The 18,698-nt window shown below is 42.0% G+C and overlaps 1 protein-coding gene across 2 annotated transcripts in view; it reads right to left on the minus strand.

Annotated features, from left to right (window-relative positions):
* Nucleotides 1–18,698, minus strand: part of DYM (dymeclin) — a 211,232-nt gene that overhangs the window by 13,475 nt on the left and 179,059 nt on the right. For both annotated transcript variants that reach the window (XM_086480496.1, XM_086480495.1), the window contains one exon: nt 17,909–18,022. In XM_086480496.1, the coding sequence (XP_086336622.1) occupies nt 17,909–18,022 (114 nt within the window). The remainder of the gene's footprint in view (nt 1–17,908; nt 18,023–18,698) is intronic.

The raw sequence follows: 18,698 nt of genomic DNA on the forward strand, positions 1-18,698 counted from the left end.
CCTGATGGGACAGATTAGCACGAGGAATTCAAATAAAGTTTTGCTGCCTGACTCCGAGCTCAGAGCTACAGGCAACACTTGAATCTCACGGGTCTCAGATTAAGGACAACACCTAAGTTTAAGGGCTGTGCTCTTCTCCCGCCCTACTCCACAGATATAAAATTTCCTGCTCTATTTCGGAGCTGCCAATTGCTCATACCATCGAGCAGACCTTCCCTCAGTGAGCTACCTGATATAAGTCTCTGGCTTCCTATCTGTGAAAAACAATCCTTGCTGAGGTTTCTGATACCTAACGTGCTGTGGCAAAGGAAGGGAAAACTTCCTCCTGGATCTTCTGGATGCTGCTGCAGCAGCAGCATTATCAAGCTGGGAAATTCTCACCTCACCGCTATACTGGCTGTCCTCAAGCAAAACCCAGCTCACGAGCCACAGGTTGATTGCTCTCCCCATAGTTTAAACATCTTTGGTGACAAAGAACGAGTATAAATTACCTAGCTGGCATGCAAGGAGTAAATGCAAGGTACATCTTGCAGGACTCCCCATCTTTCATCACCTCCCTTGCTATAAGAGTGTATGGTGGCTGGAAAGAGTTAGCACCTACCTGGAGTGCTACTATGGTCATTAAGTGCAAGAAGAAAAGCTGGGTAGAGAGAGTATAGTAGGGTCTGACAGGGTAAGGAGTCAACATAAGAACGTGGTCAAGAAAAATCACACAAGCTCCACAGACAGCGGGTTGAACGTTTCAACCTTAGAACCACAAAACCCAGCCTAAATCCACCCACATGGATTCAAGATTCAATGCAATCCTCTGATACTACATAACAAATACAGCTACAGGAAAGGCATGGTGACCTAAACCAGCTGCCCTCTAAATCCTAACAGCAGAGTCCTCAGCAGCAATGCTGATATACGTGAGAAATCCCCTGCTTGGCCAGGAAAAAGCCATCTACATCACTAATCATCCTAAGCAGGAACAAACAGCCTGTAAATCAACTGAAGCGAAGCATTGCAACTTGTACCAAAGGTTGTGACAAAATTAAACTCCGTATGGGAATGCAGTTGAGGCAGCCATCAGCTGACAAAGTACATTTCTTCCTCATTCTCACTTCTTGGTGTAGTTGCTGTACACATTCAAGACATGTCTCTGATTTATGCATTTAATTAAAAGATATCTATAACACTCATGCTGTTTACATTCAACCCAACACTGCAATGAAAGCTGTAACTTTGTCTGGGATTTATATTCTGTACTCAAATTTATTTTGATTCCTTGATTTAAATATACACACAGAAGCGAAAATGTGTCAAATCATGGAAATGGAAGAGATTATACTCCATTATCTAGTTCATCTGTCAACCGGGGCAGAAATCTTCTGAGGACTGTTTTTCTCAATCTGCCACATGTTATGGAAACTTAATTTAAAAGACTAATTCAGAAAAGACAGCTAAACCTTAAAAGCAGAAGAGCAATTGGACCGGTATAATTGGAATTGAGTTACAGGAATTTTTTTTTCTCCCTCTGTCTTGTATTCAGTTCTTCATAACTCGCCAAATCTTGCACCTTCTGGCATAAAATTGTTGGTCTCTGCCACATTATTTTATATTTCTTTTTTTTTTAAAAGAGGTTAATCCTTTTTTTAAAAAATGGAATGAAAAAAAACATGGGTTTTTTAAATCAAAGAAAGTAATAGATTCATTTTAAATGCAACTTTTTTTCTGTTTTCAGCTACCCTGCCTATACTGAAGGTTTGCAGTAGAAAATGAACACATGGGTTGGAAATAGCTCTCAACTGAGGAGGAAAAAAAAAAAAAAAAAAAAGTCAGAGCATTTCAGCGTAATTTTACTTTGCTTTGACCAAAGTTGCAAGGTATTTGGAAACAACACGTCATGCACATGCAGTGCATTTGGCACTGGACTTTTCATTAGGCTCACAACATATGCAACTAAGTAAGGGAAGGCTGCACAACACATGCGAAGCAGATTTAGTCACAGCAAAAAACGTAATAAAAAAAGTATAGGGTGGCTTTCTAGGCTATGGAGGAGGGAAACTTGGGAAATGTTATTTAGCTTGAGCAAATGTATAGCTCCTAAGTTAACAGGGGACGGGCTCTGGCTTGGAGCCCTCCCGTAAGATGTACTGGACGGGGAGTCATGGGCTGCTCATGAGCGCTGGGCTCCTGCCAAGCTGCTGCGAAGCCAGCACAGCTCTGCAGCTTTGGGCAGGGAAGCTCCTCTGTGCTCTCTTTCAGAAGATGGGACTGTCCTGGAAGGTGAACAGACTTCAAAGTACACGGCAGGCGAGCGGCTAGCAGAATGGAAGCAGCTCTGAGAAACGTACGCACGCAAAACGCTGTTTACCAGTGTCAGAGACCTGTTACTATGGGGAGCGACTTGGAAAGCCTCAAACTGCTTTTCCATCCTCCCATTTCTCCAGGCTTTCTTTCTGCCTTTATATTTTCTATGTCTTTCTTGTAGTAGCTTCTGTAAACCACTGAAACCAACCAATTTAATGCAGCTGATGACAAACAACCAGACACACAGACTGTTTCATGTCAGAATCTGTGTAAAGTTTAAATTCCTCTGCTCAGAGTCTCTACACGTGCCCTTCCTTCCTGTGAAGTAAGAGAACGACTCTTACCTTTCTATGTGCCACTGAGAAATTAAATTTAGGGTATATTTCATGATTTTTAAATTGCACAGCTAAATCAAAGTAGATACACTGACGGGCAATGCAGTTCTCAAGAGCTTACACGGAAAAAGCAGATTCTGTTGCTACACTCACATCCAGTCTCGAGTACTTCACGGTGCAATGAAAGGCCAAGACCAGACTTCTTCAGCTGTGCATAAAGAAATATCTGATTGATTTCTTTTGGCAACCCACACTCCTTTTAGTGACTTTGTGTGTCATCTCCTGACCCTTCCCCTCCATATAGTTTGCAGAGCACCTAACATCAGGCCCCGCATTTATCAACACCGGCAATGCCTAGCACAAGGATGCTTTGCCATCTGGAGAGCAGCAGGAAGGAAAACATCCCTCATCCTGGGTGACAGTAGGAAAATGCCACCACTTACCACTTTTTTTTTCTTCTCCAAACAATATTCCAAACAGCGATCGTTCCTGCTGCAAAATAGCCTCCCTCTAGGTAGGAACTGGTTGGGGCATCTTTCACCCGACATGAAATGAAGACGCTGAAGGGCCCCCCTCATGCTGACTGTGTCACCAGCAGAGCACAACCAGACTCTTCTGATTCAAGGATCACCATTGCAATGGACTTCCCTTGCGTCCATTACAGAAATATTTTTCTGCTCCCTACAGGATGCACAAAGAATTACATACTCATTTCTGAAGATGCATATTGAGATACCTGGATATTTCATACAACACCAATTTCGTATTTGTTGCTGTATTTCAGGAAAAAAGGCAAATGTTAACTGTTGGTTAAGAGGTAACCAGCCTCCACGAGAGTACCACTGCTGCTTTTTCATCATCATTTGTTCTACTTCCCTTCATACTCCCTTCCTAGTTTTTGTCACCGGGGGCAGAAGGATGCTTACTAAACCCTTAGCAAATGCTGAACAGCCAGTTCTATGCTCCTGTCAGTGCTGCTCTTTCCCAGGCTACTCATCAAACAGCTCTTCCACTCCATTTTTTTCCCTCTGTTACGAACTTTAATCACGAACATGAATAAATAATCCCCACCATCCCGTGATTCTCTGACTCTGTGATTATTACCTGGCCACACGATGCATTTGAAAAATCCTGATAACCAACCCTCCACTTCTCTTCTGCCCAGATCCCAGCTCTGCTCCTGCTCAGGTTTAAAGGAATTCTTAACTTTACAGCACCAACAGTTTCCTGATGGCCTAATCCTGGGTCAGAAAGAAAAAAAAAAACCCACCCTTTAACAACTGTTGTTATAGGACACTATTCCATCTTCTGAAGCCTCTGCATGTAACTGCATGAATTCTCATCTGCTGTCTTAATGGGAAGCAGTTAATTACCATCCACAAGCTGCCACAGGCAAGGTTGAGTTATTAATCAGCTCAGCTGGGTACGGGGCTGCAGTGAAGGGACTAAACCCAGGTGATGGCAAACCACACCGGGGAACAGCAAAACTCCTGCACTGCGGATCACCCTGCTCCTAGAAGGGTTTATTTTCCCTTTTACATTTTTCTTGCTTTGAAGAAATAGTCTCAGAATCACTAACAATATATATTATTGTATTAACGTACTATTACTATATTTTCTACATATGTTATTATTATGAATTACATTTCTCCTGGCTGGGTAAGAGGACCTCGTCATCTCAGCATTTCAGTTTATTCTGAAAACTGGCTTTGGATAACCAAAACTCTGTCCAGACTTCTGTGGAAGGCTGACCTGCATACTGCATACCAATATTATTGACTAGATGTTCAGAAGCAGCTATGGTAACTTCGGAATAAGGTGATTTCATTCCAGTATAATTGTTCAGCTTTGTGAAGAAAGCAATTACTCTGGAATGAAGAGACTGAATCCAAAATGCAGCTTCCAGAAGGTAACTGGAAGAGTTTTCAGGGGTGGAGGGGGCAGACATTAAGCCTCCACATAAATATTAGTCTCCATGTAGGCAACAGCTTGGGAATAGGAGTGTCCTGTGCTAGCCCACCCTTTATCTTCATCTTGGCCAACGTACCTCATTCCTGAACTGCAGAATCACTGTTACTCAAGTCACTCACTCAAGGCACCACCCTCCCAAGCTACCTTGTCTTGTTGTGCAATACCCAGCAATGGCTGCATTCCTTCATCTCAGGATGAAATTTGCTTCTCTGGATTCCAGTAAGATAAACAAAGCCCTGGGTACGAACAGGATGCATCTTTCCTAGAGAACTGTGATCAAACTACAAGTAAGGATGTAAAGGAGACAATCAACACATGTAAAATACTGGATTTAAAAAGAAGATAATGGCCACCATAACCCTGAAGCCAATGAAAGCCTCCGCCAGTCCTTCCGAAAACCCTACATGTAAGGTTTTCCTATGTTATATTTGCATTTACACAATTCAATTGTTATGATTATCTATTACTCAAAATTAGTCTACTTTCAGCCAACCATCTACCTTGTAGCCAGTAAAAAAACCCAAAAATCCTATGCAAGGGTTGAAGAAAGAAACTGGATTAAACTGGAGCTTCCCCTGATGATAGTAATGGTCTTTTTGGGACCATGACAGGTTCACTGATTTTTCAACATACAAAGCAAGTGTGGATTTGAGTGTCAGTGCCTCTGTGCTCTTGACCATCAACAACCTCTCACTGACAGACATGAGGGATCTCCAAGTGTGCACAGCCCTTCGCAATCCTCTGGCTTCCCTGGTTCAGAATGGAAAGGACCAACGTTCTGAGATTCTCAGTAGCATATAAGGTATGCTATTTTAAAATGTTTGGGTTTTTTTAAGGAAAATCATATTTATTCTACTAAACCACATTTTTTTTTAAAAAGCAAGGAATGCTAAATTTGTCATAGTTTAAAGTTAACTTCAGCTGCAGACACAGCTTTGAAAGGAACTAATTTTTATGAGTCTCATTATGTCAGCAATGAGGCCAAGTCACCTACTTATCTTCTTCTGCAACGGCTTAGCCTTGCAGGATGCGAGGGGGCTGTGAACGGCGCCCCTCGCTGGCATCAGCCACACGCTGATCCTGCGACACCTACTGAGGCTCAGCGAGCGGTAGATGAGACTTACATGGCGCTTTCACAGAACCACGGGACGGCGGGGGCTGGAAGGGGCCTCTGGAGATGATCTAGTCCAACCCCCTGGCAAAGCAGGGTCACCCAGAGCAGGTCACACAAGAACGTGTCCAGGCGGGTTTTGAGTATCTCCAGGGAAGGAGACTCCACAGCCTCCCTGGGCAGCCTGTGCCAGGGCTCTGCCGCCCTCAGAGTAAAGAAGTTTTCCCTCATGTTCAAGCAGAACTGCCTGTGTTCCAGTTTGTGCCCGTTGCCCCTTGTCCTGTCGCTTTCATAGGCTGCAGACAAGCTGTTTTCAGCAACTTGTTGTTTACGGACAAAGGATCCAAAATTGGACAAAGCTACAGGAGCTAAGGGAGCTGCTCTAAATATTTTCACAGTGATCCATTCTTAATAAAAAAAGAGAAACAGCTCTGAATAACAGAGTACAAAAGTTCTGTTTACAATATCTTCATATAAGAAGCAATGAAATTAAGCAAGGCTGTATTACTTGCTACTCCTCTCAATTAATGCAGCAACCATTTCCAGCCGTAATAATTACCCTATGTGCACTGTGCTTTACCTCTGGGCTTATTAATTTCATACACAAGAGGTTAGAACTATTGATTGCCTTAAAACATATCGATATGTTACAACAGAAATGCTCCCACTGCAACGCACCCTTGCACAAACTGAAATGATTCAAGTGATACAGCAAGAGCCATCTACACCCATCAGCAGACAACTTGCTAATGCTCATTTCTCCGTCCCCTCTCAAGCACACAAACGCAGTATTGCAAGAGGAGAACGACGGCAGTCAGCTCAGCCGCTCGGGGACAAAAATTACGGGGTTTTATGAGACTGATGTTGACCACTGGATAAATGCAAAATCACTAGGAGTACTTATCAATGTAAATAAGTTAATAAAAATAAAATGTCACTTATTTCTCACTGCCATTTGCCCCACTGAGAGTTTGCCCATGTAGAAGCGATTGCCAGCCAGCGCTGCCCTGCAGACTTCAGAGCAGCCCGAAGTTTGGCAAGTCTCAGAAAAACACGCATTGGGATTTTTAAAACTGCATTTGTTTTTTGAAGTTTGCTGAAAACTTGATCTATAATGGAAGATAATGACATCCAAATAGCATCTAAAAAAAAAAAAAAAACAGTGGCTGCACTGGCGCAAGACAACTGGGTTTCTAACTACATGTAAACACAGCAATACAGGAACAACTGCACCCTGTTGGCACTTGGGGCTTTTGTGTCATCCTATCTGCATAACTAAAGATATACTTCTATTAAATTCTGGTTAAGCTTCTATAAATTATATAACGTGCTCTAAAACCTCCTTGTAAAAAACACTGTTTGTATTTTTAATAAACCTTAATTTTCCCTCTTCTAATTTAGACGATATATTCCAAGCAAGAACACACTGAATTCAGTAGGCACATCTCATATTAAAATAATTCAACTGTTCTAAAATAGTTCAATTGTTCTAAAATAATATTTATAAAGACAGTGGCAACCGTGACGCAAAGGAACAAATGTAACAGGCTGAATTACCAAGTTCTCTGCATTAGTAGTACATTCATACAGGGTGAAAGTGTGTCAGCAATTTCCAGATACCTTTAAAAGTTAGAAGGAACCTGGCTTTTTTTTTCCAGCAAAAGCAATAAAAACAAGTACCAAGCACAAAGAGTTAACGCATTTTTCCTACTTCTGCAACCAGGAACGAACCCGATTTCGTCAGTGAGGTTTGGCAACGTGCGAAATCCTGTAACCAATTTCATTTCCTGATAAATGAACGGTCCACAGGGGAAAGTCAGCCAGAGGCTTTGGGAACTGTCGAGAGCTCAGACATGACCGAGAGGCTCCTGGAAGGAGCCAGACTGTCTCTTTGCTTATCGCCGCCCAGCCAAACGGCACCGTCCGAACGCCGGCGCTGCCAGACTCCATTTCGAGCCGGAGCTGCGGCGCAACGCGATAGCGCTTCATCAACGTGCGGGATCCCCTGGAAAAACAAACCAGCTCCAGCTCCACGTCTTCTGCTAGAATTTAAGCAACCGGGCTGAAAACAGTTGGCTGGGTAAAACTGGCGCTGGGATGTAACTCGTAACGGTCTGCGTTGTTTACGTGTTTTAAAGCCAAGTGCTAGGAGTGACTCGGTATGCTGGAGTCTAGAATATCCCCCTCCCGCCCTTCCAACAGCAAAAAGCCAAATACAGAAGGATAAATCATTCATTATTGGATAGATGTTGGCATTAAGTGAGACTGTGAAGGATGCGTTTTCAACAGGAACTATAGGTTGTATCACGTGGAGAGCTGAACAGTCTCAGTTTTAAACTATCATCAGTTTATATGTATTTTTATATATATATATATATATATATAAAAACTATAAATGGATTTTTTGAAAGTTATACTCATAAAGGTGACTGATAGTCTTACTGAATGTTAAAGGTAAATATCGAACCTAACTGTCAAATGACAAATGTGCCTCAACGCAAGCTCAGCTGCGAGTTTCTCAACAGGAGCTCAGCTGTGAGTTTCTAATCTGTTTAAATGCCGTCTTCTCACACAGAGGTAACCTGAATGTTTGTTCGCTTTCATATTACTACAAATTGATTCACAACTCAAACATTTTTACAGGAAATTCAAGTAGCTTGACACACAGGGATTTAAACTTTTAAAAGTCTTAACGTTTGAGCTTGTAAAAAAAAAAAAAATATTACCAGTCTGATGACCCCTGAAGGGAAGATAAAAGGAAAAAAAAATAGCTCAAATAATAACTTCAGGCCCTTCATTACCAAAATACTGGGTAACTTTTCAAGTGGCTTGCAGGCTTATAATAGCAACAACGTCTGCAATTGATTAGCTACCCCAGCACAACCAGATGTCACAGTGACAGGGAGAAAGTACTGTTGGTTCTAGAGTTTACTGGGAATCAGAACATCATTTCACCGAAAAACAAAGTATCTGAAAAAGGAAGCTGGGGAAGCTAAAGAAATACCATGCTTGTTCTCAACCAAAGTGTCTAAATTCAGTTTTATTGCATCTCCCAGCTCTCTGGAAAGCCTGGGATAAATTCTTTCTTGCTTCCAAGGAAAATGCTGCTCACTTGACTCAGTCTGCCCTTTGTCACACCACCACTTCTCATTGCTTTGCTATGATCTTTGGTGCTTTCTGCTCAAGACTGTGACAAACACAAGCTAATAGTACCAAAAAAGACAGTTGTCTACGTTAACCATCTATCCAGGTTTGCAAACAAGGTACGTGGCCTTCGAGGAATACCAGAGCACGGCTCCAGACACACCAAGGTCTAAGCTTAGAGCAAACAAACTCCAGGAGCCCCATTCCCACTGCTCATTCTGTGATTTTACCCATGTTACTTAACAAAAATTTTAGACTCCAAATGAGGGAAGCAATGAGAACACCCTGTAGGGACACGAAAAGGATCAGTTCTTCTTTCAGAGCATTTTGATATTCACTGTATTGCTGCCTTTGAAAGTATCCTTGATAATTTTTGGGCTATTGCTATGCTTTTAACAAATACTGCGATGACTCCACGCACACCATTGCAGAGGGAGCAAGAAACGCTACAGCAGGAAAACAGGTAGTCTGCTTTCTTCAGGCTGCGGCATGAAAATGGAGGGTAAGTCTGCAGAGTATGATATATCACAGACTGGCTGTAACAAGTGAAAACTGGCACTGTAATATCAGTGTTCACACACTACTTCTATGATGAGCAGTCAAAGCACACTGAAGGGATTTAGCCATCAGTGTCTTATGTCAATTATAACCTGTACAACACAAATTGCTCATTAAATAGTTCGCATTTTATGATCCATTTCGACCCAGGAGCTCGCAAAAGCTGAATGGATTTGGTGGGGGTAACCAAGACTTGCTCCCAGCTCCTTTAAGCTCACTGTTCACCAGTTAGCAGGGCTCTGCCTCCATCTCTTCTGCTCCTTCAGCTGCTTCTCTCAATCTACTTCAACCAAGCTGGTTGAAGCTCAGAAGCTCATGGACTCGTTTTTGCTGCTCTGTTTGCACTCAGCATAGAAAGAAACACGAAGATTTCATGCCATGAGATCATCATCAGACTGCTGACCACCGCTGGCAGGACTGCCTTGCAAAGGCAGGGACAGCTTTATTTGGTAGCCCTTGGAACTGCTGCAGATCTGGGCGATGGGGCTGGTCCCCTTTACACCTACAACAATGCAACGCAAAAACCCCCACTGCATTAAAGCAACACAGGAGAGAGACCCAGGACACATCTCAACTTCCTGAGCTACTGCTCAATCAATGTGACTCCTACAGAACAGCAGCCAGGGAAATGAGTGAGAGGACAGAGAAAAGTGAAGTCCCTCTTCCCTCCTAACTAGCACCAGTCAGTAGGAGCCGCCTGCTCCCCACCACGGGACATGCAAAGCCCTAGGCACCTGCCCAGTGTCCTGCTCACATCGTGCCTGGTAGCATCTCGTAACTGTGAAGATACAGCTTCAAAACCTTAAGGCTCTTGAAGCCAAGAGCAAAACTCTCCAGTGGGAGCAGGATTTTTTCCCATGGATCTCTGAAGCCTTAGGATGTCGCGTTGGATGTTTCAGTGACTAGGAACAAAACAAAGTTGAAGTTCTCCCTTTATGCTTCATCTGTGAAGAAAAGCTTTACACAGTGCTCTCTCTAAGTTGAAAGCATGACCATTATTTTCTGTTCAAAGGGGTTTTGGCTCCTTTACAGCAAGAAACTGATACTACATGAGAAACAGTTCAAAGATCAGAGATTCGAGAGTCTGCTAATGCATATTTTCCTATGCTGATGCTGCAATGATGTTTATATTACTCTTCAACAGGGAGGTGTCAGAAAAGCATTAATATGTTTTTAACTCTGTGCCAGGCAGACAAGCAAAATAAAATAGCTGTTGGTTTTTTTTTTTGTTTTTTTTTTTTCCTCGTTCTAGTCAACAATGCCAAAATTTACTGTTTATTTTTCTCCAGCCCCATGGAAGAATTTATAACCACTGAAGTAAACTAAAGTTAAAAAGCTGGTTTTAATTCCAAAATTGACTGACAGGTGCTGTGTAAAAGCAAACCTAACTTGTTTGGGTTCTCAGGAGCATTCACATCTGAAAAATCAAGTTTCCTGGAGTCATTTGGGGAATGGGATTTTTTTTTTTTTGATCCCTCCCCCTTCCTCCTAATGCTAAAAAAATAATTTCAAAAATGTGATACTGTGTAATTTTCGCATTCAGAAGACAACTGGGGAGAGGTGGAGAGCACATCCCCTTTTCAAATAGCCTTGAGAGTAACATATAAATATGGTATTGGTTACCACATTAGCTAAGTCTCTTTGGGAGCACCAAAGAGAGGTTGTGAATGCCACGGTACACACCACTGCTGTTAGACCTGGCAATATCCAAACAGATAATATACTCAGCTGTAACTAAGACCTTATGTGCAAAAGAACTCGTCTTACACCACACCAAAGAAAACCAAACCTTGACATGTATGTCATTCAAAATCCACGCAAACACTTACTGGAACAGTAACTGTATGAAGAGTTCTGGTTGGTTTTTTACTTAAAAATATTAAAGCAAACTTTGAAAAATAAATAAATATGCTTTATAAGTGACTCACAAACACTACCAGACCCTGCCAACATTTCAAACGACTTGAGTCCAGCAATATGAATCTCCGTGGCTTTCCATGGATCGCAAGTTTCCACTCAAACTACATTTCAAAGGACTGCAGTATAATTTATTTAATTTTCCCCTAAAGTTTCTAAGTTAACCGATTTCTTCTATCTTACGTGAAGGATGCTGCTGAAAACGAAGTGTTGTTAGTTCTCAATCCAACTCATCAACTGTTTTTGCATTATATGTAACTACAAACAAGTCTCCCTAAAGACTGCTGAAATCCACTTTTAACCATGGAACAAAAGGAGGCACCAAATTTCAAAGACTTCGCATTCACAGATGCTAAAGCTAATTTATTTTGGCCCTTGGCTTCTTCAGTTCTAAAACAAATAACCAAGCATATAAGAAAAAATGTTTAAACACGCATAAGGGCTGCAACTCTGCTTAAAAATATACATGTCCTTCACTGCAAAATTTGTTATCATGCCGTATATTCTAACTAGCCACTCAGGTGTACTCCCTACTGAGGATGCATTTCTGTGGCTTATCATATTAACGTCTAAAAGTGACAGTAACATTTATTTCTGAACTATAGCCCCAAAGTTCTGGTTTCTTTCTGGGATTATGGAGGTAAAAGCCTGATTTCTGACTTACTTTATTTTTTTTTGAAATCCACAGTCAAGAGTTCCCATACAATGCAGTATGTCAGCAATCATCTAACTTTAAGTACTGTAATAGTCACAGTTTTTCCATAATGTTTTTCACATATTTTAGATCTTGCCTACACACAAGTTTGCACCATTTAATTAAGCAGATTTAAATGATATAAATTCCTGCTTGAACACACTCACTACAAAGTGGTGTCATTCAGTTTAGTTTCAACCCATTCGGAACAATTTAAGTAGCTGGGCTTATACAAACAGAAGAGCACCTGCATAAGGGTTTACCCTGGTTCAGACAGACAGGTTTATAATCCCACTTTAAGATTCACTAGAGTCATCTGAGTGCAGACATGTCTCCGACTGCCTGCTCACAGCTTCATGACGATAAGTTATTTTCTGACCACAAAGCCCATCAAACCTTTCAAGATAATTTTTCCTGGAATTTTGATGGTCCCCAGTCATACTTCTCAAGGGATGGGGAGTATACTCTTCTCTACCTGAGGTCTCTGAGAATCTGACCTCTAAAACGAGTGCCTTCAAAAGAAATGTGAATGATTGTTCATCACTTACAGGTCAGCTCATGGAAGCAGGGAAGCTTGACATCTTAATTGAGTGTATAAATTGTCAGAAGGAAACGCACAATCCACAAATATTAGTGTTCTTAGCATATGTTTGGTGTTTTGGAAAGGCCCAAAAAGCACTTTGTTTAAAAGTTTCCTACACTCCTGTTACTAATCTGATCTTCTTCAGGTTAAGGGTTAACAGCAGTTGAGGGCCAGCAAAGGGAAGTCTGCATTATGGATGCCTGCCTAGCGTCACAACGAAGGATGTATTAGACACAATTGGCTTCCACTATAATAAGATCTTTGACCCTTCAGCCAGAAAAACATAAATATCAGGAAGAATTTGATAAATTTATTTTTTAAGGAAGCTTTCTGTCTCTCTTGCTTAGTGCTATGCCCCACAGCTCTGTAAAGGAGTTCCTGGTCTCCATAACGCCTCTGCCCCTACCTCTTTACAGTGTCATACGGAGTTAATTTGTGCAGTCTTCTACCCAAAACCCATCATAGTGAGGTACTGTTACAGCAGTGAAACAAATGCCAGAAAGCTGTACATAGCTTTAGAATTACAGATCTGCCCCAAGGTTTAATTCAAACCATCAAAGACCACTGGTCTGGGTTCTGAGGCCAGCATCTTGCTGTGGCCAAATAACAACCACTGAGGACTAAGGACCTAAGGACTCCGGGAAAAAAAAAAACCCAAACATCATCAGGAGCAACTGTAATGGAAGGCAGGGCAACAGATGGTCTCTTGGGATCAACACCTCATCAGGTAGGATGTGTACATATAAAATGGTACCCATCCCCTTTGCAACACGGGGCACTGAGCAAGCGCTGCCCATGTCCTGCCCCTCTGCCTCGTGTGACGGTACAAGTGATGGTGACGAGCAGATGAGGTCTCCTCCCTAGGAGAGGCATCTGCAGAAGTAGGGCAACCTTTCCAGAGAGAGCTCAGTAGCTAAACCAAGAGATTGTTTGGACTGCCTCAGTTTTGGGGACTCCATAAGCACTTTTTTTTTTTTTTTTTACGGCTATACTTTCTTTCTAGAGTTGAAAGTACCTACACTTGTTTTTAGGACGTTTTTGGTAGCTGAACTTTTGGTGTCAGTGCTGCTTCCCCAGGAGTGGGGTGATGTGGCGGGACACAGAGCTGTTCTGGCCCAGCTACCATCACTCCAATGACAATCTACTCTTTTCCCCTGTGCTCTGGTGCTGCGACAACTTGGGGCTTTTTTGAATGTAATAAATGGAAGTTGAACTTGGAAGCACATCATTCATAGAAGGGGAAGTGATTTTAAGTATAAGAAGTGCTTTTAACACCTAAAGCAAAGCTTCTTCTGTTAAGAGACTGAAGGCTTTTACCTCTGCTCCTTTTATATATTCTGTGAAATTTTAATGCCTTTCGAACTAGAGTGCACTTCAATAAACACGAAATTTTGTACCAGACCAAAAAGGTGCGAGTTGAAGGCATAATGGTATGTCTGCACAGCACATGAAGAACCTATGACAGAATGCACGCCGGTGACAAAATACTCGTTGACACAGGGAGAAAAGGAATGGGAGAAAAATAAAAGCAATTCTGAACATGTTCATCAAAATGAAATCTCTGCTTTAAGTGGCTTAGCTAATGGGAACTTTTCTTTTCTAAAGCATTAAATGTGGCCTCCCAAGTGTGATCATACAATGAACCCAAATGTCAGCTTCCAGTCATTAGCTGGCATTCGAAACAAGTTTTCCCACTTATTGTAAAAGACGGTTATCTGCTGGCTAATTCCCCTTGAAATCCTCAGATAACTCACAGACTCCAGACACAGTCCCACTTCTCTCACGCTCCTAATGCTGAAAGTACAGATACTTCACTAAAAGGAAGAAAGGCAGCCTGAGAACTCTCAAAAAATAAAAATAATGAAAGAATGAGGCCAATTTTCACCTATCACTATGATCTCTAAATTGCCTTTAATAAGCTTCTGCAATAAAACAGGGAGCCTGGACTGTGGGCTGCTTGTCTGCGAAGGAGACAGCTCTATCTCCATGCCGTGGCTTCTGCCTCCGTCCTCGGCATATTGACTTCACTTATCTCCTCCCACAGATTGAAGGAGAAATAACCACCTCTTGATTTCAGCACCTGCCCTTTATCTCTCTGTTTATGCAGAAGTCTTCTAGAAGTCTAATTATTCAGCTTGGACTTTCCCTGCCTTCCACAGAACATCGCTAAAAGCATACGCTTAAAATAATGTTAATTATGTTGTTTGTCTCCAGTCAGACTGCTTCAGGACTGGAAGGAAAAAATGAGTTAGATTTCCCATTTCCCAATAATTATTTGCTAGGAAAATGCAGGATATCTTTCCTAACACACACAGATAGATATAAATATAAATGACCTAATGCTAACATACATGCTCACTTTGCATCCCATGTCGCTTCCCACAGTGAAAGGCAGCAGGAGTACCAGGGTGTGATACGAAACCGATAAGCACCATTATGCAGATCAGGATCGTGGCTCCAAGTGCTGTTATTTTTAGTTGACGTTTATTCATGTTTCAACTATGGTCCAAGTCAACAGACTCAAGATCTGAACACATGCAACGCCTCTTGCATGCTCACTTCCTCGACAAAGGCCAAGATAAGCAACTTGAAAACATTCACTGCATTTATCTGTCCGCACATTAGGTACTTAATACATAACAAAAAAAACCCCACCATTGTCTGAGCTGCAGGGAAGCACGTGAGTAAAAGCGCTGCTTCAGTCCTCGTTTTTCCGAACCAAAACCTCTTTGTGATTCAACCGCCTCTCTCAGAGCGCTTCACCCGAAGATGGTGGTTTCTAGGAGGCAGGAGTAATACCCCTGCAGGATCTCCTGTACTTTAGTGCACTTCAGCAGGTTATGGCAAAAGGCAAGGATGGCTTGAAAATTAATTAGCGATTAAGTGCAAAGCTGATCTATAAATTCTCAGGATTAAACTTCACAGCTTTGTAATGACACGTAGGTCATGTCAACCCCGATGCAGCAGATGCAGCAGACCCACAATTCCCCCATACATTGTCCAAGCTGGCCAGGCACAAGCCAACTCCTACCCAGAAGCCACTTCTCTGAATTGGCTGTGCCCAAACCAGCCTGCGTTCGAAAACTGTCCTTTCAGCAGCCACTGTCAGTTGGTCGATGCAGCCAGACAGCTTCCAGCTCGCAGACGTGAGCTTAGTGATGCGAACAGCCACGGAGCCTATTGTGCAGGCAAAGCGACTGTGGGTAGGGCTGCTCCCACCCATCCAGACATGCCCAGAGAGTGTCATTAAAGACATGTGGATTAAAGCTTTCTCCTTTATTTAGCTGCCGAAATTCCTCAGAGCTGCCAGTGTTGTTGCGTAACTCTATCTTCAGTCTGATCTTAACATGATTTTGTCAAGCTTTAGAACAGCTTCCCCTGAAAACCTCGGAGACTGAAGCGGGACGACCTGAGGAGAGACTCCTAGGAGAGAGGTACAAGGACAGAGGGCATGAAGACACACCAGGTCGTTTCTAAAGCAGGGAATCACGCGCTGCTTATCTTTGCCGTCTGTGCAAAGAAAGGACGTTAATTGCGTTTACTGGTTGATGCATGACATCACAGATACCAGGGTCAGTGTCACCAACTTTCCTCCATGCAGGAGTAACCTGTTCTGGCCAAACGGCCGCTCAGCAAAAGGATTTTGCAAAAAATGACAAAACCTGGTAGGTGTAAGTGGGTAGTGTGGAAGAACTATGTGCCAGACTGTCTGTGTTGACTCAGTAACCCTGTCCCCAACTCAAGTCCTTCGGAGGAAAAGTAAGCGCTCCAAGTCACGCTATATGCATCCCTAAAACTCGACGTATTCGACTGCTTGGTGAGGACTTACAGAGCTTGGCACTTGTCAAAAAATTTTGATCTGTTGATTTAAGTGGCAATATAAACATGTAATTTTGAACACTGTATATCATTAATGCAGAAAATTTAAAACTCGATGGATTTCACTCCAGAAACACCATTTCTTTAAATCGTGGCCCAATGTGCAAGTCAATCTGGCACAACAAGAAACTGCTAAAACCTTCGTTGTTTTCTAAGTGGCAAATTTATCTAGCCATGGCTCTATGTCAAGAAGGAATCGCTGCAGCCTTTTAACGTAAGAGCTTTCAATTATCTGTTGTAAGAATAAGTTGTCATACAAAAAGCAAAAGGTCCAGTGTTTCTCTGTATTCACAGCATCAAGGTGTAGAAAGGATACAACCTGAAGGGCTGGATTTGGATCCAACAACTCCTCTGGTATTACTTTCGCTATTCCTGTACTGCAGCTTGGGACTCAGACTCTAGACCAATCTCTCCCGAAGTAATTCAGTCTCAGTGACTAAATATGTGCCATCTCAGGGACACAGGGAACTGTAGGAAAGACAGTATATGCAGCCAGCTAGACAATTCCCACGGGGTGTTTTAAAATTATCGTGGTATAAATAAATTACCAGCCATCACCAACGGCCGTGCATACTCAGTGTCCCTTATCAGATGTTATTTTCCTAAAGTTACCACAAAAGAAATGGGTCTTGAGAAGGCACTCTCGCTCTCTTATCATGGAGGAGGAACAAAAATGGTTCTGCAGAAAGCAGACCTTATTTCAAATACACTTGGCATAATGGAGGAGGAAAAATTTGTTGCGTGTTTAAAAAACACACCTAACTCCCACTTACTTACCTAATTACATAGATTTCATTATTGCAGTATTTAAACATCACACAGCCATTAATGGATTTTAGCCTCACAAAACCTGTCAAGTTGGTAAATCCCTCATCAGATTTGAGAGATTCTCAGAAGGGATTGGAGGGGCCTGCTCAGGTTTATACAGAAGGCTCATCATCATGTTGACCAGACTTACAGGTCCTGAACTGATTTTCACTATGTTGGTTAATTCTTAACTAAAGACCTAGAAATTTATCTTTGTAGCATTTTATATAGACCCAGATAGAGGTGTGGAACACTGGAGGAAGAAGAATAAGGCAATCAAAGAAAAGAATGATCAAAGTTTGGTTACAGCTTAACTAAAGCACGGACGGAGAGGTAAGACTGCATTTCCAAGATACGATGAAGAAAACCTTAGCCTCAGCAAACTGTAATTCATCCACACACTTCAATTTAAGAACTAATCAAGAAAACTCACCCAAACATTTAGCACAAATTAGGAACTGAAATTAAAACATACACATACGGCAATTCATAATGTAATCCCATATCAGCCGCTATTGACAGGAGAAATGATGTTTTGACGTTAGGGATACAAAGGGTATGTATTTAATTGATTGGAACAGTACACTTTAATTGATGAGGTCTTGAGCACTTACTCTTAGCCTGTCTTTGGGCAAAGCAACAGCTCCTTGTTTGATGACTTCCAGAACTCGCTCCACTGACAGCTCAGCTCCAGCTTGCTCTAGGCGGGAGCTGAAAAAGCTGATCACCTGGAATGAAAAACCAGAACACATAAATAAATAGAAAAGAAGGGATGTTTGTATCAATTTACACATGAAGCCATCATCTTCTTTCCCTGGATCAATGTATCTGTATTTCTTAAAGAATAATCATGTTATTGCTTGTGTCACAGCCAGGAAGCCTTTGTTAATGTCGAATTAGCACAATTATCAGTATCCTTCTGTGGTCATTTTTAACAGAGATGATTTTACAATTTAACACAAGGAGCTGAATCAACAAATTTACATTTTCAAGTACTGTGCACTGACATATGCTTATATTTATATCTGTCAGTATTTCAGGATTTTTGAGGCCTTCCAGTCTACTTGTTATAGTTTGGGCTAGAATTTTACTTTCATTTTCATGCATTAAAGTAAAATCCTTCTCGTTTCAAAGACTCCTAGACAGGAGGCTTTAAGATAACTATCAACTATCTCAATACAAGAATCTACATATCTTCCTGGGGGTTTTGAGGCATTCAAAGCCACAGCAATTGGAGGGGGGAGAAAAAAAAGCCCACAAAGCTTCTCTTCGCCCCAAATTAACCACCTGAAGTGCCCCATGATACCTTCCCCATGACAGATTCCAGGCCCAAGGACCTGTATGTTCCCTCTCAATGCTCTCATCCTCCACACATCTCCCTGGTGAGGCCAAGCTGATTTTCAC

Source organism: Leptosomus discolor, chromosome Z, assembly GCF_034619465.1.
Source record: "Leptosomus discolor isolate bLepDis1 chromosome Z, bLepDis1.hap2, whole genome shotgun sequence".
Taxonomy (NCBI): Eukaryota; Metazoa; Chordata; class Aves; order Leptosomiformes; family Leptosomidae; genus Leptosomus; species Leptosomus discolor.